Source organism: Schistocerca cancellata, chromosome 11 (genome assembly GCF_023864275.1).
Source record: "Schistocerca cancellata isolate TAMUIC-IGC-003103 chromosome 11, iqSchCanc2.1, whole genome shotgun sequence".
Taxonomy (NCBI): Eukaryota; Metazoa; Arthropoda; class Insecta; order Orthoptera; family Acrididae; genus Schistocerca; species Schistocerca cancellata.
In genome coordinates, this window is record NC_064636.1 from 45,348,329 (window position 1) to 45,375,037 (window position 26,709).

Below are 26,709 nucleotides of genomic sequence, written 5' to 3' on the forward strand. Positions count from 1 at the left end.
TCAGGCAGCGCAAATGTCTGCCTGACCACAGCTAAAAGGGGGCAGGCCAGCAAAATGTGGGCCACCGTCAAAGCTGCACAGCAGCGACATACAGGAGGGTCCTCCCGGCGCAGTAAATAACTGTGTGTCAGCCGGGAGTGGCCAATGCGGAGCCGACAAAGGACGACTGAGCCCCTGTGGGACTCGAACCTCCGCCGGGACCAGCCGCACAGTCCATGACTGCAGCACCTTACGCCGCTCGGCTAATCCCCCACTGTGCAAAATCAACTGACATTATACGTCCCTACCTTACACCTCGCAGTTTCAAACGGACGTTACCCCACTACATAGACACAAACTTGAAGAAAGAGGAAATAAAATTGGCCAGGGGGTGGGGGGGTAATGTTAGAATACGGCTCGCCACTTTTGCAGCTTAGCACCTTAACCACTTTCATTATTTTTATTACGATGGGTTTCTTTTTTTAAATCTCATTTTGTTCCTTAGTGTTCGTTACATTTGTTCGGGGTGGACGTTCCATGACACCTGTTAAAGTTCATCGTTGACCCGTTCACTCAGTTTTTTTTTTTTTTTTTTTTTTTTTTTTTTAATTACAGACGGCAGCTAACCTTCTGACCGAACAACGCTGAGCTAAGTGTGCCAGCCATTTCTCTTTGTGTCTGCTCTATATTGTACTTCTTGTTCTGAGACCGTTCACTGTCTATATCTTGCTTTCTTCTTCACAGTCCAGTACACCTTCTTCCTGTTCTCATGCTTGATCTGTGTTCAAGCTGTCCACTTACGACTAAATCTGACAGTCTGGAGCCGAGAGACCGCTACGGTCGTAGGTTCGAATCCTGCCTAGGGCATGGATGTGTGTGATGTCCTTAGGTTATTTAGGTTTAAGTAGTTCTAACAAGGGAACCTCCCAATCGCATTCCCCTCACATTTAGTTATAAGTTGGCATAGTGGATAGGCCTTGAAAAACTGAACACAGATCAATCGAGAAAACAGGAAGAAGTTGTGCGAAACTATGAAAAAATAAGTAGTCCATGTGAAAGATAGGCAACTACAAGTAAAAAGCAAGCTCGTGGGTGCCGTGGTCCCGTGGTTAGCGTGAGCAGCTGCGGAAGGAGAGGGGTTCTTGGTTCAAGCCTTCCCTCGGGTGAAAAGATTAACTTTTTAATTTTCAGTTTATGTGACAAACGCTTATGTTTTCATCACTTTTTTGGGAGTGATTATCACATCCACAAGAAAACCTAAATCGGACAAGGTAGAAGAATCTTTTTACCCATTCGCCAAGTGTACAAGTTAGGTGGGTCGACAACATATTCCTGTCATGTGACGCACATGCCGTCGCCAGTGTCGTATAGAACATATCAGATGTGTTTTCCTGTGGAGGAATCGGTTGACCTATGACCTTGCGATCAAATGTTTTCGGTTCCCATTGGAGAGGGACGTCCTTTCGTCTACTAATCGCACGGTTTTGCGGTACAGTCGCAAAACACAGACACTAAACTTATTACAGTGAACAGAGACGTCAACGAACGAACGGACAGATAACTTTGCGAAAATAAAGAAAGTAAAAATTTTCATCCGAGGGTAGACTTGAACCAAGGACCTCTCATTCCGCAGCTGCTCACGCTAACCACGAGACCGCGGCGCTCCTGAGCTCGGTTTACCCTCGATGTTGCTTGCACATGGACTATTCAGTTTGTATATTTTGCTCGTTTTTTCATAGTTCCACACAACTTCTTCCTGTTTTCTCGATTGATCTGTGTTCAGTTTTTCAAGGCCTATCGAATGTGCCAACCTATAACTAAATCTGAGGGGGGTGCGATGGGGAGGTTCCCTTGTAAGTTCTAGGAGACTGATGACCTCAGAAGTTAAGTCGCATAGTGCTCAGAGCCATTTGAACGATTTGGACTAAATCTGACGGGGATGTGATGGAGAGTTTCCCTTGTGAGGATACAGTCTGGAACCGAGCGACGGCTACGGTCGCAGGTTCGAATCCTGCTTCGGGCATGGATGTGTGTGATATCCTTAGGTTAGTTAGGTTTAATTAGTTCTAAGATCTAGGCGACTGATGACGTCAGAAGTTAAGTCGCATAGTGGTCAGAGCCATTTGAACCTTGTGAGAAAGCCGTTGAGCAGTGGGACAATCTGGACCAACAGTACCTTGATGAACTTGTGGATAGTATGCCACGACGAATACAGGCATGTATCACTGCAAGAGCACGTGCTACTGGGTATTAGAGGAACTGGTGTGTACAGCAATCTGGACCACCACCTCTGAAGGTCTCGCTGTATGGTGGTACAACGTGCAATATGTGGTTTTCATGAGCAATAAAAAGGGCGGAAATAATGTTTATGTTGTCCTCTATCCCAATTTTCTGTACAGGTTCCGGAACCCTGGGAACCGAGGTGATGCAAAACTTTTTTTGACGAGTGTATACTCGTATGAGTCGGGTACATGTTTGACATTATATTTCATGTGCGTGTTGCGGGAAATGACCTGCATTTCCTTATAGTCCGTGAGACGAGTGATTGGTACTGACAGTTCCGGCGGGCAGACGGCGCCGTTGCCGAACGTGGCTCACAGCACGCGGCGCCCTGTCTGCTACACGCATTCTCTAGCAGCAGAAATAAAAGCGAGACAAAATACAAGTCGTATTGGTACGCGTGAATTTATCTAAAGTTGATGCTTGAAATATATTAACTCGAAAACCGATAAGAGCTATTTAGTACAAGTATCTAAGATGCTGAAACATAATAAAGTTATCTGTTAAACTTCACAACTGAAATGAAAACTATTTTCGCAAGTTGTTGAATATTAGCAGTTTTGGTTTCCATTGTTAAGTATTACATTATTAATTTGTTCTACTACAAGCTACAGAATAATTGGTCAGTGTATTAAGAGTTATAATCTGAAGAAAGTACTCACAATATGATGATCTGGTTGTAGATCGATAGCAAACTCCTTTCTTACATTCCTGAATACGTTGTAGTTACTGTAATGGAAAAACACCACTCACACCATTGTCAGAATCTGATTTGACATTGTCTTCCTCAGCACTACTCGGACTATCACTGCTCTCTCCCAGATGTATAATTAAATTTTCGATGCATTCTTCCACAACCCCTTCGGTTTTGGCCGCCTCTCTGATGGCACTTGCACTGCTGTTTACAATTTTAGCCCACGTCTCGAATTGTCACTTTATTGATAGCTGCTGGAAGGAGAGTTTCCACTTCAGAGATCGTGAATTTTTTATGTTTGCAGCAATGTAATTTTTTATCTGCGCCCACACTCCTTCAATTGCATTGAAGTGACAGTGGTATGGAGGAAGCCGAACGATTTCATGCCCGTGCCTTTTAGCAATCTCGTCAATTACATATGTCGGAAATTGGGGTTTCTTTTGTGCCACAATTTCGAGCAGTTCCGCCTTCCTTAAATCTTCTCTGAAATCTACTTTTCGCCGTTTCAACCACTGAATGATATCGTCTTTTTTTGTTGCCAAGGTTGGTGCCTTATCGTGAACAACGGAATGATAAGGCGCATTGTCCATAACAATCACTGATGGACTTGTCAGATTCGTCATAAGCGATGTCTCGAACCATTCTTGAAATACTACACTGTTCATTTCTTCGTGGTAATCTCCCGTCTTTTTTGACCGAAACATTTTCAAGCAGTTTGGCACAAAACCTTTCGATGTTCCTGCATGTAAGACAATAATACGCCCTCCTTTGCCAACAGGCACTGCCATTGTCCCCTCGGGCGTTCCATCATTCCAGCCTCTACGTAAACAATGGCTGGCATTGACCCAAGTTTCATCTGACCACACTATACTTTCGAATTCCACACCCATGATCCTGCGCAGAAATCTGCACCGCCATGCAACTACATCTGTCCTTTCCATTAATATTTTGCGTCCGTTAAACAGTGAATAGCTGAAGCCTATGTCTTTCAACACTGTAAGCAATGAAAATTTGCTCCCTTTAAAAAGATCGTCTTTCTGAAGCGACACCAGTAATTTAGATAGAGTGGGATGTTCCCTTCTCTTATAATAGCTGTATATATGATGACGAATAGCGTCTTTCTGAAAATCGTCCGAAGCTGCCACCTGCTTACTTCTCGGTCGCTTCTTTCCTGGTGTGTGCAGCTTTGTTGTGCCACTCTCGTCACAATCTACACTATACTGTTCTTTCCCTATCTTTACAACAGTGTTCTTACTTATTTTCAATGCTGCTGCAGTTCTCTTCACAACCTGAACAACAGGAATTAAGGGCCCACCTTTGTCCTTTTCTTTCTCAAAGTAATCCCTCACAGAGCACACGAATTCACGGGCCTGGGTGTGTAGCACACTTTTCTTCCTCCGTTTCACTTCTTGTGTTGGGCTGGTACTACCCGCCGCACTAGACATTGTTTACAACGAAACGTAAACAAAGAAACACTAAAAACAACAAAAACGAAATAAACTGCAAATTCAACTTCAGACAAACGACGAACGACCGCACCGCCTGCACGCGGGACACTGGTAAGTTTCAGAGCGGCAATGTGGCCCTTGCTACCCGCTCAAAGTGAGGCCGTCATTGGCTGCCTGCCTGCGGTCGCTAGGCAACGGAAAGACGCTACCGAGCTGTCAATACCAAAGACTCGTCTCCCAGACTATAGAGACAAAACTACACAGCTTGCGGACGGAAATCGCCTGAAAAAAATTATAAGCGAAAAACTCTTACATTACACTTCCTTTGCTTTCTCACAAGGCTCAGATGGCTCTGAGCACTATGGGACTTAACATCTCAGGTCATCAGTCCCATAGAACTTAGAACTACTTAAACCTAACTAACCTAAGGACATCACACACATCCATGCCCGAGGCAGGATTCGAGCCTGCGACCGTAGCAGTCGAGTGGTTCCGGACTGAAGCGCCTAGAACCGCTCGGTCACATCGGCCGGCGAGTGGAATACACTCCTTGAATTCTAAAGGGCCGACAGGTTTTCTACAGCCTGAATGATATCGATTCATAGTTACTCTCGTATTAGTCGAATGGCGCGAAAGGGAAGCAGTAATCGAGAAGGTAGTGAGGCTGTTCATAATAGTCTGTGTATCAAGAAGTAAAGGAAATCAAGGAGAGATTCAGTGTCTGTTACAGCATAAGGAATTTTTCTGAATGAAACATGCAGCTTGAATTTTTTTGTAAACAGTACAATAGTAACGATAAACAACAGAATTAATCGGATAAATTTTATGTTCCAGAGACATAGATTAAGTCTCAATTTCATCTATGATAATGAATACAGGTCAAAGAAATGAATTAAAATTTATACCATGACCAGGATTCGAACTTGTGTCGCCTGCTCACTAGGCAGGGTGGTGCAGTGGTTAACGCATCTGCCAAGTGAGCAAGAGACCCAGTTTTGCATCCCGGTCATGGTATAAATTTTAATACATTTCTTTGACCTGTATTCATCAACACAGTCTGCGATTCCTGATTAATTGTTGAGGGGGGGGGGGGTATGTAATAAATTTTGGTGCAAAAAATCGATTTTTCAAAAATATTATTTTCTTCATCTATACAGTTGTGTGTGAATTTTATCGTGATAGCAACTATAGAAATGCCTTTAAATTGTTTAACTGATTAAATGATTAACTCTGCAATGGTGGCCACTCTCACCTTTTCCGACATTTGGGAAACTGATTGCTTCAGCAGAATTTTTGTCAGTGTGAAGGCTATTTTCTTCTGATATCTTTGACTGACATCTATATCTCTGGCTGACATCTATATCTTTGCCTGAAAACTTTCATGTGGTTTATTTCTTTTGACAATACCGACACATTATGAGGCAGGGGGGCGCAGAAAGCTATGCGCAGAAAGCAACGTGTTTTCTCAGTTGTGCGCATGACGTCACGGTGGAAGCAGCTGTGCCAAACAGTACACAGTTCGAATTGTGTGTGATTGTTTTTCTTGTGTTGTTTTGTGTTTGAAGGAGTATTTTGATTGAGTTCTTTCTTCTGAGGTACTCAATCAACAGCGGAAACATTCGGAATTCGGGAGTGTTAACGGTTTTTGCTGTAACTGATATTTGATTCGGAACTGAAATAGTTAGCGATAGTGGACAGCGGAATCAACATTGTGTTCGCCAGCTCTATAGTTTATGGTTCGTCCTGTGAAATTCTTTTTGGAGAATCTACAAGTGAGTGAGAAAATTAATTTTTACAATGCCAGGCTGTGCTGTAACGGTCTGTTTTTCCTACAACTGGAGCACAAAGGGAACTGACGTAATGTATCACAGTTTCCCGCGGAATGAAACATTACAAAAACTGTGGTTGTCGAAATGTTGTAGCAAAGACAGTGTAAATGTTGCGCATGCAAGAATATGTTCTCGCCATTTCGCAGAAACAGATTACTTAAGGGATTTACAGTCTGAATTGCTTAATTTGCCCCGAAAAAGAATGCTCAAGCCAGATGCAGTTCCTTCGCGCAATTTGCCGTGCAGTAGTGCGACTGTCAATGTGTCACCCGCAACAGGAGACAGAACCAAACGGTATAAGGAACGAGAACTACATAAGAAATCTCTGGAAACTCTGGAAAAGCTGTCACCAAATAAGAAACATCGTAATAAGAGCACATGTACAGATGACAGTTTTTTTTTTCAGACTCAGATAAAGTTACTTTGATGAATACTATAGCGGCTTTAGAAAGAAGAAATGCTGTTCTTACAAACAAGTGTGTGCAACTTCGAGCTCTTAAGTAAATTCATTTCAATGCGATTAAATGAATAGTTTCTGATTTATTTGAGCCGAGGTTTCGAATTTCAAGTGTGTGTCAGTGTGGTTGTGATCTGACATTTTACCGATGTGTGAGGCATAAGCTGCGAAAGAATATAACTCGTCAGTTTTAACTGTAATATTTTAGCAGCAGAAAAGCAGTTTAGACACTGCATTTCTGGTATAAACAAAATCTTCCGCCAAAAACTTGACGTAAACGCGCATGCCGTGTCGTCTGCTTGCTTCCACGCTGACGTCACTAGGCCAGCCAATGGCAGAGCAGATCGCTTACTGCCCAACCTTATTATTTAGTAACCTTGTTAGGAGGTGAAAGGTTGAATTCACAAATATTTACGTGCAAGTCAAGATTTATGCATAATGGGTATTGGAAAAACTGCGTTCAGGAAACTGAGATTTCATGGACATCGGTTTACCAACAAAAAAGAGGAAGCTTCTCGAAATGAAGAACATAAGCTCTCAGTTGCAGCATCGAAACTTAGGACTGGAGAATTGTGCGGGTGCGTGAATGATGTTGATATGGATTCCAGTGGATTCAGACTTATTGATTTAGAGCTTCTCTGCCAGGCTATAAGGTTTTCATGTTCATGTGTTAGCTGCAAAAATACCGAATGCATGATTGTTGTTGAAGAAAGAAGAGTGGGTATAGCTCGTGATTTTAAATTAATTTGTAATTCGTGTGGCTATGAATTTTCATTTTCCTCCTCCAAAAAGAAACTGACACTGGTACCTGTGAAAGCAATTTTAGGTTAGCATATGCTCTGAGATGCCTTGGACAGGGCACGAAGGAGGTAATTAATTGTGTGGTTTTCTGAACATGCCTCCACCTTGTGCAAGGTTAAAAAAATAAATAAAGAAGTGTCTGATGCTGTATGCGATACTGCCAAAGTTTCTATGAAGAAAGCAGTGGAGGAATTAGTGCAAGTAAACCAAAAAGAAATAGATCCCGGGGTAGATATTCATGACAGTGAATCTCCTGCAAATGTTACTGACCAGTGTGTGTCTGTAGATGGGACCTGGATGAAAAGGGGTCACACATCTCTGTGTGGGGTTGCATCTGTTATTGGTGTTGACTGAAGTAAAGTTTTGGATGTGGAAATCATGTTCAAATGTGTGTGAATTCCTAAGGGACCAAACTGCTGAGGTCATCAGTCCCTAGACTTACACAATACTTAAACCAGCTTAACGCTAAGAACAACACACACAACAATGCCCGAGGGAGGACTCGAACCGCCGACGGGAGGGGAAGTTATGTCTAAATACTGCCACCAGTGTGCAACAAGGAAAATGTCCAACAATGAAGACAGTGGCAAGGAAACCATGGAGTAGCATGATCTAAAAATTATAGTGGCTCAAGTGGGGCCATGGAGGCTGCTGCAGTTGTGGAGATGTTCTCCAGATCTGAGGACCAGTATGGTGTTAGATGTACTATATACCTTGGAGATGGGGACTCCTCGTCGTTCAAAGCTGTAACAGATAAAAATCCGTACACTACAACAATAGGAAAGTTGGAACGTGTTGGCCACGTCCAAAAGGGGCTTGCTGGTAGACTTTGTCGCTGGCTGAAAGAGAAGAAAGGTGAAGTACTTGAGAATGGAGAACCACTAGGAGGAAAACGCAGGCTTACGCTGAAAGAAATTGATTCTGTTCAGTTATTTTACAGGAGAGCTATCAGGAAAAACACACGTAATTTAGAGGCAATGAGGCGTGCTGTGTGGGCAATTTTTTCCCACAAACTACCCACTGACCAAACACCAATGCACAATCTGTGTCCCAAAGACGATTAGTGTAAGTTCATCAACAGAAGTGAGACGTATTCACATAAGCACTTGTTACCAGAGCCTGTTATGAATGCAATTAAGCCCACATTCAGGTTTCTTGCAAACACTGATTTACTGAGGAAGTGTATTCACGTAAAGACACAAAATGCGAATGAAAGCCTCAGTAACTTAATTTGGATTAGATGCTCAAACAAGTCATTCTGTGAACTTGAAGTACTCAAAATAGGTGTCTATGATGCAGTTTTACGTTACAACAACGGAAATAATGACAGAATTGAAGTGCTGAAGATAGTTGGTATAGATCTTGGTGTGTTTACAGCAAAAGCATTTTACACCACCGACGAGAGCAGGGTCAAGAAAGCTAACACATCAGCGTCTTACCTGCAAATACAGGCCAGGTAGACTCGAAGAGGAGAGAAGAGAAACCTGGAGGATGAGGAGTATCAACTTGGAGGATTTTAAAATTGAGCTAAGCTTGTGACATGTAGAAGTATGAGAAGAAAAATTTTTGAACCTCATTTTCTCTTTTTTACAATTTTTACTTAACTAGAAGCCTTTTCTCAAGAAGTATACGCGCTAATGCTATGAAATGTTCAAGAACTGTTAGCAACGTGTTGCTGTCTGCCTGGAACTACGAAAATACGAGGCCCTGGAATTACATTCTGATTTTTAGATGAATGTATGTTAAAAAGTTAATTTTTGATGTACAAAATTAAAAACTCTATTAAGGATATAATTTGTACCATAAATTAACTGTAGTTCAGTGGTCTTATAACCTTTTCAGGATACTACAATAAAATTTTCAGATTAATTGCATGATTAGAGTTTGAGTTACTGCTCTTCACAAAAAAAAACAAAAAATTAAAAATTCAAATTTCTGGAAAAGTATTAATCCTGCATATTTTATTGTACTTTTTACTTAAAACTTAGCTCTTTTACTTTACACATGCAAAATTTTAGATTTGTACATTAATAAATATGGTTGCAATGATTTTTTAAATAAATGTTTACAGTTTCCGTTACATTCCCCCTTAAAGACCTTATTCGCAAAATCTTAATTCGCTACTATAGGAACACGTAGATCATTATTTGACTAAATCGATAAACTGAATCACTCTAGTCTTTATGATCTGCCGATTGAGAAATAATAATAGAGAATCGGATATGGAGAGGAGTGACGTAGCAGTGTCGGTAATATTGCAGTGGAAGTGTTACAAGTGGTCACATTCTGATGTATCAAGGAGTAGCAAAGTTGTTAATGGAAGAACGTGAAAGAAACTCCGTCCCAACAGGGCCCAACGGTGCCGACCGGCCGCCGTGTCATCCTCAACCCACAGGCGTCCCTGGATGCGAATATGGAGGGGCACGTGGTCAGCATACTGCTCTCCCAGCCGTTTGTCAGTTTACGAGACCGGAGCGCCGGCTGCGGTGGCCGTGCGGTTCTAGGCGCTACAGTCCGGAACCGTGGGACTGCTGCGGTCGCAGGTTCGAATCCTGCCTCGGGCATGGATATGTGTGATGTCCTTAGGTTAGTTAGGTTTAAGTAGTTCTAAGTTCTAGGGGACTGATGTTAAGTCCCATAGCGCTCAGAGCCATTTGAACCATTTTTGAGACCGGAGCCGCTACTTCTCAGTCAAGTAGCTCCTCAGTTTGCCTCACAAGGGCTGAGTGCACCCCGCTTGCCAACAGCGCTCGGCAGACCGGATGGTCACCCATCCAAGTGCTAACCCAGCCCGACAGCGCTTAACTTCGGTGATCTAACGGGAACCGGTGTTACTACGGCGACAACGCCGTTGGCTATGGAAGGACGTGAGGGCAGCAAAAATTGTTAAGCAGACCAAAAGATTAGTACAGTAAACAGGCTCAAGTGGGTGAAGGCGGAAATACTTGCACAGGACAAAGTGTCCTGGACAGCTGCGTCTTTGGACTGATAACCACAGCAGCAACTGCTGATATACCAGCCTGTCACTTAAGCTCCTACATTTTCATTATAGTTGAAATTAATACACTTTCATTCCCAAGACAGACAAAATAAAGGCAAGGGTAGAAATCTTTAACTGTGTACTCTTACTCACACAGGCATATGGGACTACGCATTGAATCAGCAAGTATTGATACATGGAATTGTCCAGAAACGATCACAGAGATGACATGCAACACCTTCATAATCCACACAGCCCACATGCCAGCCCATCATTTTTCACATTTACTGTACTGTATCCAGTCATCATCAAAATCATATCCACACTCTGGGCACATTCTTTTATTTTTTATTTTTGTCTGAAGAGCTACGAGCAGATTCGTTTTTACAGAATGAGGTTCTTCTGTGATCTAGAAGATCCTGTTTACTTTTCCACTCTGTCTTCCGTTTTCCTTCTTCTCCTTATTCTTCTCTTTCAGATCGAGAGCTTTGTCCACCAGCCCATTTTTAGTCCATACACTTTGTTCTGTCGACTGGCTACAATTCTAGCTGGGGGCAGATGTCAGAAACGGACGTATGCACTAGTGCGACTGCTGCAGTGACTTCTACACACATCAAAAATTTTTTTCCTTCACTCCTGAAGATAGACCTTCACTGTGGATATTACATCACAGACATAGTCCCTTTGACTGTTCAGTGATGTCACTAAACCCGCCCAAAGATGTAAACAACCATGCATGAGCAGCGCCTATTTGACGGAGGGGGTCCGACAGCCAAACAGTTCCAGTCATTCCACCAGGAAGGAGGTACACGGCTGGTGTTGTCTGTAGTTCAACCGTACGTAGACGGTCAATACCGCGGTTCAATCGCGTCCACATTGTTACTTTGTACCAGGAAGGGCTCTCAACAAGGGAAGTGTCCAGGCGTCTCGGAGTGAACCAAAGCGATGTTGTTCGGAGATGGAGGAGATACAGAGAGACAGGAACTGTCGATGACATGCCTCGCTCAGGCCGCCCAAGGGCTACTACTGCAGTGGATGACCGCTACCTACCGATTATGGCTCGGAGGAACCCTGACAGCAACGCCACCATGTTGAATAACGCTTTTCGTGCAGCCTCAAGACGTCGTGTTACGACTCAAACTATGCGCAATAGGCTCTACGATGCGCAACTTCACTCCCAACGCCTATGGCGAGGTCCATCTTTGCAACCACGACATCATGCGGCGCGGTACAGATGGTCCCAGCAGCATGCCGAATGGACCGCTCAGGACTGGCATCACGTTCTCTTCACTGATAAGTGTCACAACTGCCTTCAACCAGACACTCGTCGGAGACGTGTTTGGAGCCAACGCTGTCAGGCTGAACGCCTTACACACACTGTCCAGCGAGTGCGGCAAGGTGGAGGTTCCCTGCTGTTTTGGGGTGGCATTATGTAGGGGCCGACATACGCCGCTGGTGGTCATGGAAGGCACCGTAACGGCTGTACGATACGTGAATGCCATCATCCGACAGTTAGTGCTACCATATCGGTAGCATCTTGCCGAGGCATTCGTCTTCGCGGACGACAATTCGCGCCCCGTGCACATATTGTGAACGACTACCCTCAGGATAACGACATCGCTCTACTACAGTGGCCAGCATGTTCTCCAGACCTGAACACTATCGTGAATGCCTGGGATAGATGGAAAAGGGCTGTTTATGCACGACGTAGCCCACCAACCACTCTGAGCGATCTACGCAGAATCGCCGTTCAGGAGTGGGACAATCTGGACCAACAGGGCCTTGATGAACTTGTGGATGGTACGCCACGACGAATACAGGCATGCATCAATGTAAGAGGACGAGCTACTGTATATTAGAGGTACCGATGTGTTCAGCAGTCTGGACCACCACAACTGAAGTTCTTGCTGTATGGTGGTACAACATGCAATGTGTGGTTTTCATGAGCAATAAAAAGGGCGGAAATGATGTTGATCTCTATCCCAATTTTCTGTACAATGCAAGAGGACGAGCTACTGGGTATTAGAGGTACTGGTGTGTACAGCAGTCTGGACCACCACAACTGAAGTTCTTGCTGTATGGAGGCGCAGAATGCAATGTGTGGTTTTTATGAGCAATAAAAAGGGTGGAAATGATGTTGATGTTGATCTCTGTCCCAATTTTCTGTACAATGCAAGAGGACGAGCTACTGTGTATTAGAGGTACCGATGTGTTCAGCAGTCTGGACCACCACAACTGAAGTTCTTGCTGTATGGTGGTACAACATGCAATGTGTGGTTTTCATGAGCAATAAAAAGGGCGGAAATGATGTTGATGTTGATCTCTATCCCAATTTTCTGTACAATGCAAGAGGACGAGCTACTGGGTATTAGAGGTACTGGTGTGTACAGCGGTCTGGACCACCACAACTGAAGTTCTTGCTGTATGGAGGCGCAGAATGCAATGTGTGGTTTTCATGAGCAATAAAAAGGGTGGAAATGATGTTGATGTTGAACTCTTTCCCAATTTCCTCTACAGGTTGCGGAACTCTCGGAATCGAGGTGATGCCAAACTTTTTGTGATGTGTGTAGCTCTGCCGTAGAAATTTCTGGCTGAGTCTACTTTGTTAGACGACTGTCTCCAATCTTTTTATCACTCTCTGTAATCCCAACTTGCTCTTCGTTTCCTGCCATTAGACGATAAGGAACAGAATATGTCCATCGAATAATCGTCAGAACCATGACGACATATTCCACTTCTTTTAAATGGTTTTGGTGCCTTCTCTCATATCGCTCTCTGGAAGTTCAACTCCACCACATTGCAGACTGGCAGCTGTTACGTTGTACACAAAGGAGCAATCCCATGTAGACTTAACGGCCAATGCAATAAATTAAACTGCACCGACTGTTTGGTTAAAGCTGCTCTAATAACAAGGTGTGTGTGTGTTACTTTCGGTACAAACAGAAATGCTTTTCTTCTAAATACTAAAACAGAACTGGACAGCAGTAGAAAATTCCTGGTCTTATTGTAGAATCGTAGAATTACCTGCAGAGACTGGGCCGACTTTGACCTCCTGCTACCCGATGAGGACTTTTGCTGGTGGTGGTGGTGCTGGTGGTGATGGTGGTGGTGGTGGTGGTCGTGGTGCTGGTGATGCAGTCCCGCCACGCCCTGCTGCTGCAGATGGATGTCGTGGTCCGCCGAATGGAGTCCAGTAGGTGAGTCCACTCCGTGGTCTTGAGATGGGGACCCGGGGCTCGTCACGCCCTCTGCTTGCTGCTCGTGGTCGTGCTCGTGCTCGTGGTGCTGGTGGTGGTGGTCGTGCTCGTGATCGTGGTGGTGCTGGTCACGATCTTGATCGTGCAGGTGGTGTTCGTGATCGTGATCGTGGAGGTGGGGGTGGTGTAGGTCCGCTGGTGGCGAGTCAGGCCCGAGCTTCCGTTTCCTCGTCGACCGAAGAGCCTGCTGGAGAAACAGATGGATCTTTTGCTATGATTGGACTTGACTTCTTCTACATCTACGTCAACATCCACATACGCACTCTGCAAAACACCGTACGGCGCATGGCGGAGGGCCTCTCACCCTACAAGTTTGTGAGGTAAATTCATTTTCAAAGCTCATCACACGGTCTGAGCCGACTGGTTAGTGATTCTCACTAATCAGTACCTACTTCCTCTGTGACTCCCATCCTACAGTTATTTACCCATTGGGGGCAAAATTAGTTTGTCAGGAGGGGCAAAAACTAAAACGATTATATTGTTGTTGTTGTGGCCTTCAGTCCTGAGACTGGTTTGATGCAGCTCTCCATGCTACTCTATCATGTGCAAGCTTCTTCACCTCCCAGTACCTACTGCAAACTACATCCTTCTGAATCTGCTTAGTGTATTCATCTCTTGGTCTCCCTCTACGATTTTTACCCTCCACGCTCCCCTCCAATACTAAATTGGTGATCCCTCGATGTCTCAGAACATGTCCTACCAACCGATCCCTTCTTCTAGTCAAGTTGTGCCACAGGCTCCTCATCTCCCCAATTCTATTCAATACCTGATCATTAGTTATGTGATGTACCCATCTAATCTTCAGCATTCTTCTGTAGCACCACATTTCGAAAGCTTGTATTCTCTTCTTGTCTAAACTATTTATCGTCCACGTTTCACTTACATACATAGCTACACTCCATACAAATACTTTCAGAAACGACTTGCTGACATTTAAACCTATACTCAATGTTAACAAATTTTTCTTCTTCAGAAACGCTTTCCTTGCCATTGCCAGTCTACATTTTATATCCTCTCTACTTCGACAATCATCAGTTATTTTGCTCCCCAAATCGCAAAACTCCTTTACTACTTTAAGTGTCCCATTTCCTAATCTAATTCCCTCAGCATCACCCGCCTTAAGTAGACTACATTCCATTATCCTCGTTTCGATTTTGTTGATGTTCATCTTGTACCCTCCTTTCAGGACATTGGACATTCCGTTCAACTGCTCTTCCAAGTCCTTTGCTGTCCCTCACAGAATTACACTGTCATCGGCGAACCTCAAAGTTTTTATGTCTTCTCCATGGATTTTAATACCTGCTCCGAACTTTTCTTTTCTTTCCCTTACTGCTTGCTCAATATACAGATTGAATAAAATCGGGGAGAGGCTACAACCCTGTCTCACTCCCTTTCCAATCATTGCTTCCCTTTCATTATTATATTATGGTTTGGTAAAACTCTAGATTATTAAAAATAGGATGGTCCACTTATAGTGACCGGGCCAAATATCTCACGAAATAAGCATCAAATGAAAAAACTACAAAGAACGAAACTCGTCTAGCTTGAAGGAGGATCATTTTGATCAGAATAGCCATACATCAACACGATATCGAACTTTTCCGGAAGTGGTAAACGGTCCATGTTAACAGGGTAATGTATCACGAAGCAAATACCGTTCGCACCGACGGAATGTTACGTGATACCACGTACTTATACGTTTGTGACTATTACAGTGCCATCTATCAGAAAAGCGAAAAAAGTGGTCGAAGTAAAACATTTGTATTTCTTTACGTACTACACGAATATGTAATAAAAAATGGGGATTGCTATTGAACGCAGTTGATATCCATTTGACATATGGCGGCGCCATCTAGCGGGGCAAGCACAGCGCCATGTGGTTCCCCCTTGAAGGTAGACGGGTATCGTCCTTTGTAGTTTTTTCGTTTGATGCTTACTTCGTGAAATATTTGGCCCGATCACGATCAATGGACCACCCTGTAATATATACATACCAAGATGCTACTCCAGGCGGGTGTAAAAATGAATGTGCGCAACGGAAAATAATAAACGCTAAAATGATGATTTGGCCCTGAAGCAGATTATAGGATCTCTTAATGCTCTTTTTTATCTATAAATTACAATCTGAACATAGATGAATGATGAAGGCAACTAATACTAGTAAATGATAAACGTTGTTGTTCAATATATTTATTATAGATTGAAATCAACCCTTTAAGTACAGTTGTCTATATTTCCTAACTAAAATTATTAATAAATTGCCCAACTCTGCCGAAACGTATGACTGCGCGGTGTAATATCACTAACGCGAGATGACTGACATCATCTACGTACCAAACACTAGAAGACGCTACTTTCAAAGATGATCTACGGTGGTGTGGAACCTCAGGGGAAATAAACTAACGCGATCACAGCTGTTTAGCTTTTATAGCCCTAATTAGCCGAAGCAATTTGCGGTATCACCGTATCTACTGCGTCCGGTGCGTCGAAGTGATGGTTGTCGTACACGTCTGCAACGATGGAAGAACTCCAGCCACAAAATAAACTCTTTCAAACACTAGCACGGCAAAAGGCGGTCCTCTGACTAATACACTGTTATACTGTCTTCTCCTCTCTGTGTTCTACAGACGAGAAACGCGAACTCCCAGCCACAGGGACGGACTTCAGATAACGTCTCAACGTAAGTGTAGGCAGAGGAAGTGCTCTCAATTACTGAACAATGCGTACTCAACGACGACTTCCAACCCGGAGGCGAAGTCCAGAATCGTATACGTTCGCAACAGTACAGCGCCTAACTGTTCTGACTGTAAACTCTCCTGAGAGCAAAGACATCAAGTCCGTCTGTACCAACAAAGCTGATATGAGGCGACCGTCACACAGGGGAGCTCACAACGGAAGACTTCTCGTCTCTCCACCGCTGGCCTCCCAGCGAGGCTCGGCTCCCCACCCTCGTAATTCCGAACACGAATCATATTCCCGAAACCACGGAATAGTCTCCCTCTCAACAGATTCTTCCGAACCCCGACCAACCATATTTTAGTCTTTTGTCGTCCAGCATGAAAGTTTACGGCGAGTAAAAATCCTTGGAAATAACCCAGCCTGAGTGGTTTCCGAGGTGCCGCTTCTTCGTTCCTCTCATCTGCGTCCAAGATTTGCAGAGGTCCTGGTTACCCTTCCGGCCCCTACTACAATAGCGGCCGGCCGTCACCCTACTGTGCTCCAGAGCTCAGGTGCCACAACGTCCGTCTGGCTACTTCCTGTGTTTAAGCAGGACCAACACACCTCTGTGGGTCTTCCACCCAGAGCTTGAGTTCCGCCTGCCGTTTCATCTCCACTGGCGTTCCAACCTCTACTAGTATAGGCATTCACTCATTACGCCGCTCTATTAATAAAGACACTCCGTCACCTTTCATGCAATATCCGTTAACAATTATTTACAAGGCGTACGTGACAATGTCAGTCTCCTTTAAATATTCATATACAGGGTGTTACAAGAAGGTACGGCCAAACTTTCAGGAAACATTCCTCACACACAAATAAAGAAAAGATGTTATGTGGACATGTGTCCGGAAACGCTTAATTTCCATGTTAGAGCTCATTTTAGTTTCGTCAGTATGTACTGTACTTCCTCGATTCACCGCCAGTTGGCCCAATTGAAGGAAGGTAATGTTGACTTCGGAGCTTGTGTTGACATGCTACTCATTGCTCTACAGTACTAGCATCGAGCACATCAGTACGTAGCATCAACAGGTTAGCGTTCATCACGAACGTGGTTTTGCAGTCAGTGCAATGTTTACAAATGCGGAGTTGGCAGATGCCCATTTGATGTACGGATTAGCACGGGGCAATAGCCGTGGCGCGGTACGCTTGTATCGAGACAGATTTCCAGAACGAAGGTGTCCCGACAGGAAGACGTTCGAAGCAATTGATCGGCGTCTTAGGGAGCACGGAACATTCCAGCCTACGACTCGCGACTGGGGAAGACCTAGAACGACGAGGACACCTGCAATGGACGAGGCAATTCTTCGTGCAGTTGACGATAACCCTAATGTCAGCGTCAGAGACGTTGCTGCTGTACAAGGTAACGTTGACCACGTCACTGTATGGAGAGTGCTACGGGAGAACCAGTTGTTTCCGTACCGTGTACAGCGTGTGCAGGCACTATCAGCGGCTGATTGGCCTCCACGGGTACACTTCTGCGAATGGTTCATCCGACAATGTGTCAATCCTCATTTCAGTGCAAATGTTCTCTTTACGGGTGAGGCTTCATTCCGACGTGATCAAATTGTAAATTTTCACAATCAACATGTGTGGGCTGACGAGAATCCGCACGCAATTGTGCAATCACGTCATCAACACAGATTTTCTGTGAACGTTCGGGCAGGCATTGTTGGTGATGTCTTGATTGGGCCCCATGTTCTTCCACCTACGCTCAATGGAGCACGTTATCACGATTTCATACGGGATACTCTACCTGTGCTGCTAGAACATGTGCCTTTACAAGTACGACACAACATGTGGTTCATGCACGATGGAGCTCCTGCACATTTCAGTCGAAGTGTTCGTACGCTTCTCAACAACAGATTCGGTGACCGATCGATTGGTAGAGGCGGACCAATTCCGTGGCCTCCACGCTCTCCTGACCTCAACCCTCTTGACTTTCATTCATGGGGGCATTTGAAAGCTCTTGTCTACGCAACCCCAGAACCAAATGTAGAGACTCTTCGTGCTCGTATTGTGGACGGCTGTGATACAATACGCCATTCTCCAGGGCTGCATCAGCGCATCAGGGATTCCGTGCGACGGAGGGTGGATGCACGTATCCTCGCTAACGGAGGACATTTTGAACATTTCCTGTAACAAAGTGTTTGAAGTCACGCTGGTACGTTCTGTTGCTGTGTGTTTCCATTCCATGATTAATGTGATTTGAAGAGAAGTAATAAAATGAGCTCTAACATGGAAAGTAAGCGTTTCCGGACACATGTCCACATAACATATTTTCTTTCTTTGTGTGTGAGGAATGTTTCCTGAAAGTTTGGTTGTAACTTTTTGTAACACCCTGTATATGTTGTACAACCTATCAAATGTTGCCTAATTGTGGTTGTAGTTCACGGCAAAGTATGTGAATGAGTGCTTGTAAGGTGCGAAATTATAGCGACCTTACAATATATATATATATATATATATATATATATATATATATATATATATATATATATATATATACGAATTATTTGATATACACTCCTGGAAATTGAAATAAGAACACCGTGAATTCATTGTCCCAGGAAGGGGAAACTTTATTGACACATTCCTGGGGTCAGATACATCACATGATCACACTGACAGAACCACAGGCACATAGACGCAGGCAACAGAGCATGCACAATGTCGGCACTAGTACAGTGTATATCCACCTTTCGCAGCAATGCAGGCTGCTATTCTCCCATGGAGACGATCGTAGAGATGCTGGATGTAGTCCTGTGGAACGGCTTGCCATGCCATTTCCACCTGGCGCCTCAGTTGGACCAGCGTTCGTGCTGGACGTGCAGACCGCGTGAGACGACGCTTCATCCAGTCCCAAACATGCTCAATGGGGGACAGATCCGGAGATCTTGCTGGCCAGGGTAGTTGACTTACACCTTCTAGAGCACGTTGGGTGGCACGGGATACATGCGGACGTGCATTGTCCTGTTGGAACAGCAAGTTCCCTTGCCGGTCTAGGAATGGTAGAACGATGAGTTCGATGACGGTTTGGATGTACCGTGCACTATTCAGTGTCCCCTCGACGATCACCAGTGGTGTACGGCCAGTGTAGGAGATCGCTCCCCACACCATGATGCCGGGTGTCGGCCCTGTGTGCCTCGGTCGTATGCAGTCCTGATTGTGGCGCTCACCTGCACGGCGCCAAACACGCATACGACCATCATTGGCACCAAGGCAGAAGCGACTCTCATCGCTGAAGACGACACGTCTCCATTCCTCCCTCCATTCACGCCTGTCGCGACACCACTGGAGGCGGGCTGCACGATGTTGGGGCGTGAGCGGAAGACGGCCTAACGGTGTGCGGGACCGTAGCCCAGCTTCATGGAGACGGTTGCGAATGGTCCTCGCCGATACCCCAGGAGCAACAGTGTCCCTAATTTGCTGGGAAGTGGCGGTGCGGTCCCCTACGGCACTGCGTAGGATCCTACGGTCTTGGCGTGCATCCGTGCGTCGCTGCGGTCCGGTCCCAGGTCGACGGGCACGTGCACCTTCCGCCGACCACTGGCGACAACATCGATGTACTGTGGAGACGTCACGCCCCACGTGTTGAGCAATTCGGCGGTACGTCCACCCGGCCTCCCGCATGCCCACTATACGCCCTCGCTCAAAGTCCGTCAACTGCACATACGGTTCACGTCCACGCTGTCGCGGCATGCTACCAGTGTTAAAGACTGCGATGGAGCTCCGTATGCCACGGCAAACTGGCTGACACTGACGGCGGCGGTGCACAAATGCTGCGCAGCTAGCGCCATTCGACGGCCAACACCGCGGTTCCTGGTGTGTCCTCTGTGCCGTGCGTGTGATCATTGCTTGTACAGGCCTCTCGCAGTGTCCGGAGCAAGTATGGTGGGTCTGACGCACCGGTGTCAATGTGTTCTTTTTTCCATTTCCAGGAGTGTACATGTTTAGCTGTAGGAATGGCATGTGGAAATGTGAATGTCTTAGGATAATTGCAGCCAATAACTTTCGTGGATGTTATATGTTCTTAAAGGAATGAACATGCATTTTTCTCATTGATAACAAATGTTTTACTGTGCCCCAGGATACAACCATGATAATAACACGTCAATAAATGTACACCTTCAGTATTCGAACTTGGACTGGAAGGTCATTCGAATTTCCTTCCACTCTTTTCTAAATGGTAAAGTCTACTAGGGATCCCTTTGTTCAGTAGTTAATTTGTTTATATTATATTCCAGCATCATGAGCCACCATTTAACAGACCTACAATTAATTTTCATGCAGGCCAGCAGTGAGACAGTGATGGAAGCAAAGAACACAGAGTATTTCTTTCCTAGGAAAATCAAGTACCGCCACAAACCTAAAATCCTTTTTACCCTCCTGTTTATTTGATTTGCAGTAGTCAGCATTTGTCGCCAGTAGTAGATTCTATTAGTAACTGTTTCCCAGATTTCTAAAACTGAAGAATATAGTATTCAGTTCTAATACCGTGTTTAATGAAGAAAGGAATATTTCCAGATGGTGAAATTCGATAGTACAGCTGCCTCTGTAGTATAATGTACAGTGCACCAGCTTGCAAGACAGGGAGGTGAACAGGATGCATGTAGAGCATAGCTACCACTCACGTACACTATGTGATCAAAAGTATCCGGACAGCCCCAAAAACATACGCTTTTCATATTAGGTGCACTGTGCTGCCACCTACTGCCAGGTGCTCCATATCAGCTACCTCAGTAGTCATCAGACATCGTGAGAGAGCAGAATGGGGCGCTCCGCGGAAATCATGGACTTCGAACGTGGTCAGGTGATTGGATGTCGCTTGTGTCATACGTCTGTACGCGACATTTCCACACTCCTAAACATCCCTAGGTCCACTGTTTCCGATGTGATACTGAAGTGGAAACGTGAAGGGACACGTACAGCACAAAAGCGTACAGGCCGACCTCGTCTGTTGACTGACAGAGACCGCCGACAGTTGAAGAGGGTCGTAATGTGTAATAGGCAGATATCTATCCAGACCATCTCACAGGAATTCCAAACTGCATCAGGATCCACTGTAAGTACTATGATAATTAAGCGGAAAGTGAGAAAAGTTGGATTTCATGGACGAGCGGCTGCTCATAAGCCACACATCACGGCGGTAAATGCCAAACGACGCCTCGCTTGGTGTTAAGGAGCGTAAACATTGGACGATTGAGCAGTGGAAAAACGTTGTGTGGAGTGACGAATCACTGTACGCAATGTGACGATCCGACGGCAGTGTGTGGGTATGGTGAATGCCCGGTGAACGTCATTCGCCAGTGTGCAGGCAGTGCCAACAGTAAAATTCGGAGGCGGTGGTGTAATGGTGTGGTCGTGTTTTCATGGAAGGGGCTTGCACGCCTTGTTGTTTTGCGTGGCACTATCTTGCTTCCCACTGTTGAAGAGCAATTCGGGGATGCCGTTTGCATCTTTCAAAGCGATCGAGCACCTGTTCATAATGCACTGCCTGTGGCGGAGTGGTTACACGACAATAACATCCCTGTAATGGATTCACCTGCACAGAGTCATGACCTGAATCCTATAGAACACCTTTGGAATGTTTTGGAACCTGCCAGGCCTCACCGACCGACATGGATACCTCTCCTCAGTGCAGCACTCCGTGAAGGATGGGCTGCCATCCCCCAAGAAACCCCCCAGGCATCTGACTGAACGTATGCCTGCGAGAGTGGAAGATGTCATCAAGGCCTAGGGTGGGCCAACACGATACTGAATTCCAGCATTACCGATAAACGGTGCCACGAACTCGTAAGTAATTTTCAGCCAGGTGTTCGGATACTACTGTGGACATAGTGTATCTTCCTTCGCGTTTCCATTTCACAGTCACACCACCAGCATTCACCAACCACTCTAAAAGACTTGACAGCAGATCGTTGTCAGACCTGTATTGCTGCCATAGGTGGCCACATTCCGTACTTAGCACATTAACCAGTTGTCGGAATGTGTGTACAAGTCGGTGAAGTTGGAAAAAGACAAAGAACATTTTTCTCTACCGTTACACTTGTTGCAGGTCATTACGTTCTGTATCCTTCACATTGTTTCTACTTTACTGTCACCTGTTTCTACTGTTCTGTGGCAAAATAAACGCAACCTTGCAAAATTTCCGTTCGTTGCTTTAATTTAGGACGCCTGTCTATATGTGTCCGTGCCATCTCGGTCTCATTACAGCTTGAACCAGTAAATGGTTCAAATGACTCTGAGCACTATGGGACTTAACATCTGAGGTCATCAGTCCCCCAGAACTTAGAACCACTTAAACCTAACTAACCTAGGGACATCACACACAACCATGCCCGAGGCATGATTCGAACCTGCGACCGTAGCGGCAGCGCGGTTCCGGACTGAAGCGCCTAGAACGGCTCGGTCACGGCGGCCGGCGAACCAGTTAAGTCGCTTCAGCTACTTTTCCATGCACTCCACCAACGCGAGTTGATTTTGCGTCATATCACTAGCCCCATTACGTAACCTATCGCATATTATTTCGCCTCTGTGAGAACCACCCCTAAACGAGAGTGTAATGCCTAAAATCCATAGATACGCCGGCCTCGTCGGCTTTGAGCAATGACGTCATACCTAAAGCGAGGACGCTACGTGTAGGCAATCTGTGAAAGCCACGGATCATACTCGTAAACAAACGAATGTAGCATACGATAAAATTACAGTTATGTTCTCGGTCATTTACTAACTCATGAATTATATCGAAACTAACGGAAAATAACGAAATTAATCAAGAACCATAATTAATTCGTGTTTGATAAGAAGTATTCTCGTAGTTTATGCGAGTAGAAAAGCACAGAGAACCTTTAAATTCCATTACAGTAAAGCCCAAGGTGTAAAACAGCGTTAATTCTACTAACAGTTACTGAATCCAACGGGAGACGCGCAGGAAAGTTGGGGTTTTTGGCGGGGAAAAACTAAAATGTAACAAATAAACGAGAAAATGACATGAACGACAACAAATATGACACAGCAGCACGAAATGTGGAGAAACCGACACACTGAGTTCCAAAAGGAAATCCAATACACAGCTAATGAAAAACCACAAAAAATAACAAATACTGGAATCGATAACTAGAACTGACCTATATATGTAAATTCCAGTTACCCATTCCAGCCACTCCATGGTTCGTCTGTAAATTACTTTTGTAGGAGTTGCATGCACTGAAACGTAATGGCATTTCTACATTTGTAATTGCTCTCTAGAACAACTGCGGTGTATAACAAAAATTACAATCGACAACTAGAACTTACCTCATACGGAGGGTGAGCCATGAAGATATCAAAATATTTTAATATGTTATTCTACAAGTCAAACTAAAGAAAAAAGTTCATATAAACATAGATCCGCAGATGTCTCATTACGGAGTTACGGCTAATAAAAGATTTTGCCTGAAATTTAGCAACTTCGATACTACACTCCTGGAAATTGAAATAAGAACACCGTGAATTCATTGTCCCAGGAAGGGGAAACTTTATTGACACATTCCTGGGGTCAGATACATCACATGATCACACTGACAGAACCACAGGCACATAGACACAGGCAACAGAGCATGCACAATGTCGGCACTAGTACAGTGTATATCCACCTTTCGCAGCAATGCAGGCTGCTATTCTCCCATGGAGACGATCGTAGAGATGCTGGATGTAGTCCTGTGGAACGGCTTGCCATGCCATTTCCACCTGGCGCCTCAGTTGGACCAGCGTTCGTGCTGGACGTGCAGACCGCGTGAGACGACGCTTCATCCAGTCCCAAACATGCTCAATGGGGGACAGATCCGGAGATCTTGCTGGCCAGGGTAGTTGACTTACACCTTCTAGAGCACGTTGGGTGGCACGAGATACATGCGGACGTGCATTGTCCTGTTGGAACAGCAAGTTCCCTTGCCGGTCTAGGAATGGTAGAACGATGGGTTCGATGACGGTTTGGATGTACCGTGCACTATTCAGTGTCCCCTCGACGATCACCAGTGGTGTACGGCCAGTGTAGGAGATCGCTCCCCACACCATGATGCCGGGTGTTGGCCCTGTGTGCCTCGGTCGTATGCAGTCCTGATTGTGGCGCTCACCTGCACGGCGCCAAACACGCATACGACCATCATTGGCACCAAGGCAGAAGCGACTCTCATCGCTGAAGACGACACGTCTCCATTCGTCCCTCCATTCACGCCTGTCGCGACACCACTGGAGGCGGGCTGCACGATGTTGGGGCGTGAGCGGAAGACGGCCTAACGGTGTGCGGGACCGTAGCCCAGCTTCATGGAGACGGTTGCGAATGGTCCTCGCCGATACCCCATGAGCAACAGTGTCCCTAATTTGCTGGGAAGTGGCGGTGCGGTCCCCTACGGCACTGCGTAGGATCCTACGGTCTTGGCGTGCATCCGTGCGTCGCTGCGGTCCGGTCCCAGGTCGACGGGCACGTGCACCTTCCGCCGACCACTGGCGACAACATCGATGTACTGTGGAGACCTCACGCCCCACGTGTTGAGCAATTCGGCGGTACGTCCACCCGGCCTCCCGCATGCCCACTATACGCCCTCGCTCAAAGTCCGTCAACTGCACATACGGTTCACGTCCACGCTGCCGCGGCATGCTACCAGTGTTAAAGACTGCGATGGTGCTCCGTATGCCACGGCAAACTGGCTGACACTGACGGCGGCGGTGCACAAATGCTGCGCAGCTAGCGCCATTCGACGGCCAACACCGCGGTTCCTGGTGTGTCCGCTGTGCCGTGCGTGTGATCATTGCTTGTACAGCCCTCTCGCAGTGTCCGGAGCAAGTATGGTGGGTCTGACACACCGGTGTCAATGTGTTCTTTTTTCCATTTCCAGGAGTGTATGAAGTCATCGCACAACTGTACGAGGTTAAAGCAAAGCACAATTTCTATTTATTTTGTTGTTATTGGTCTGTTGAATCTAATAAAACATGTCCCAGACGTGTATCTGCAGTAGTTTTCCAGAACATCCACAGAAGCAAAGAGTATTATAGAAGTAAATTTGTTTACTTTCCATTAATAATGTAGAAACTTTAATGTCATTGTTGACAACCGTTAGTGAGTTGTTTCTGTCTTTTCCTAACCTTGAAACGAGTTAGAAAAGTTTCATCAGCAGTGATTACATTTGAAAGAAACTCCCAATCTTCCTCTAACATCAACTTTAACTGCATGCACAGTTGCACAAGAATGTCCTTTTGTTCGGGAATCGACAGTCTTGGAACCCACTGCCCACAAACACGTGTCATGCGTAATTTTTCTGTCACCAACGTGTGGGTGGCACCCAATGAAATGTTCAGTATTTCAGAGAGTGATCTTAAGGTAATTCGTCGATCCTCTCCCACAATGACAGCAGCAGTGTTGATGTTTTCTTCCGTAAGAGCAGTAATTGGAGCACCGGGTCCACCGTCCACTGAAATTGATTGTCTCCCCTCTTTAAACATTTTAAACCGCCTTCGAGCTGTGCTGTAGGGAAGAACAGACTCTCCATAGTCCTCCGGTAACATTGTACTGGCCTCAGTTGAAGATTTGTTGAGACGAAAGCAGAATTTCAAAGCTGCATATTGTTCCTCGCATGTTGCCCCCATAGCAGCGGTAGGCGATACTGAACATGTCTGACCTTGCCTGCCTCTCACAGGCGGGAACCACGAGCCCCAAAAAAGAAACTGCTACGGCGTGTTTGTTGCACATTAAGCTGACAGAATGTCTTAAGATTAAATTTTAACGGGAGAAATTATGACCATAAAAAATTATGATCATTCTTTATTGAACAGCCCCGTAGTTTATGTTCACTGATGTAAAAATTATGCCCCCTTCTCTACTTCCCCGTCCTAGGGGTCGATTTTCTTTTATTTAATTTAATTTTTTTAAATATTAAATCTCTCTACTTCCGCAATCATCAGATATGTTGCCGGCCAAATTGCAGAACTTATTTCTCACTTCCTAATGGAATTCCCTCGGCATCATGTCACATAATTAAAGTACAATCCATTACCCATCTTTTACTTTTGTTCATCTTCATCTAATGACCTCTTTCAAAGACGATATCCATTCCGTTCAATTGCTGCTCCAATACCTTTCCCATCTCTGACAGAATTGCAATGTTTTCAACATTTCTCAAAAGTTTTATTTGCTTTCCCTGATCTTCTACGTCTACATCTACATCTACATCCATACCCCGCAAGCCACCTGACGGTGTGTGGCGGAGGGTACCTTGAGTACCTCTA

General features: G+C 45.2%; 1 protein-coding gene and 1 pseudogene across 1 annotated transcript in view; both read right to left on the minus strand.

The window, feature by feature from the left end:
• LOC126108165 (uncharacterized) overlaps positions 1–26,709 on the minus strand; it is a 150,414-nt gene that overhangs the window by 45,271 nt on the left and 78,434 nt on the right. The window contains exon 4 of the mRNA XM_049913408.1: positions 13,493–13,909. Within this exon, the coding sequence (XP_049769365.1) occupies positions 13,493–13,909 (417 nt within the window). The remainder of the gene's footprint in view (positions 1–13,492; positions 13,910–26,709) is intronic.
• On the minus strand, positions 10,227–10,344 carry LOC126109054 (5S ribosomal RNA; annotated as a pseudogene).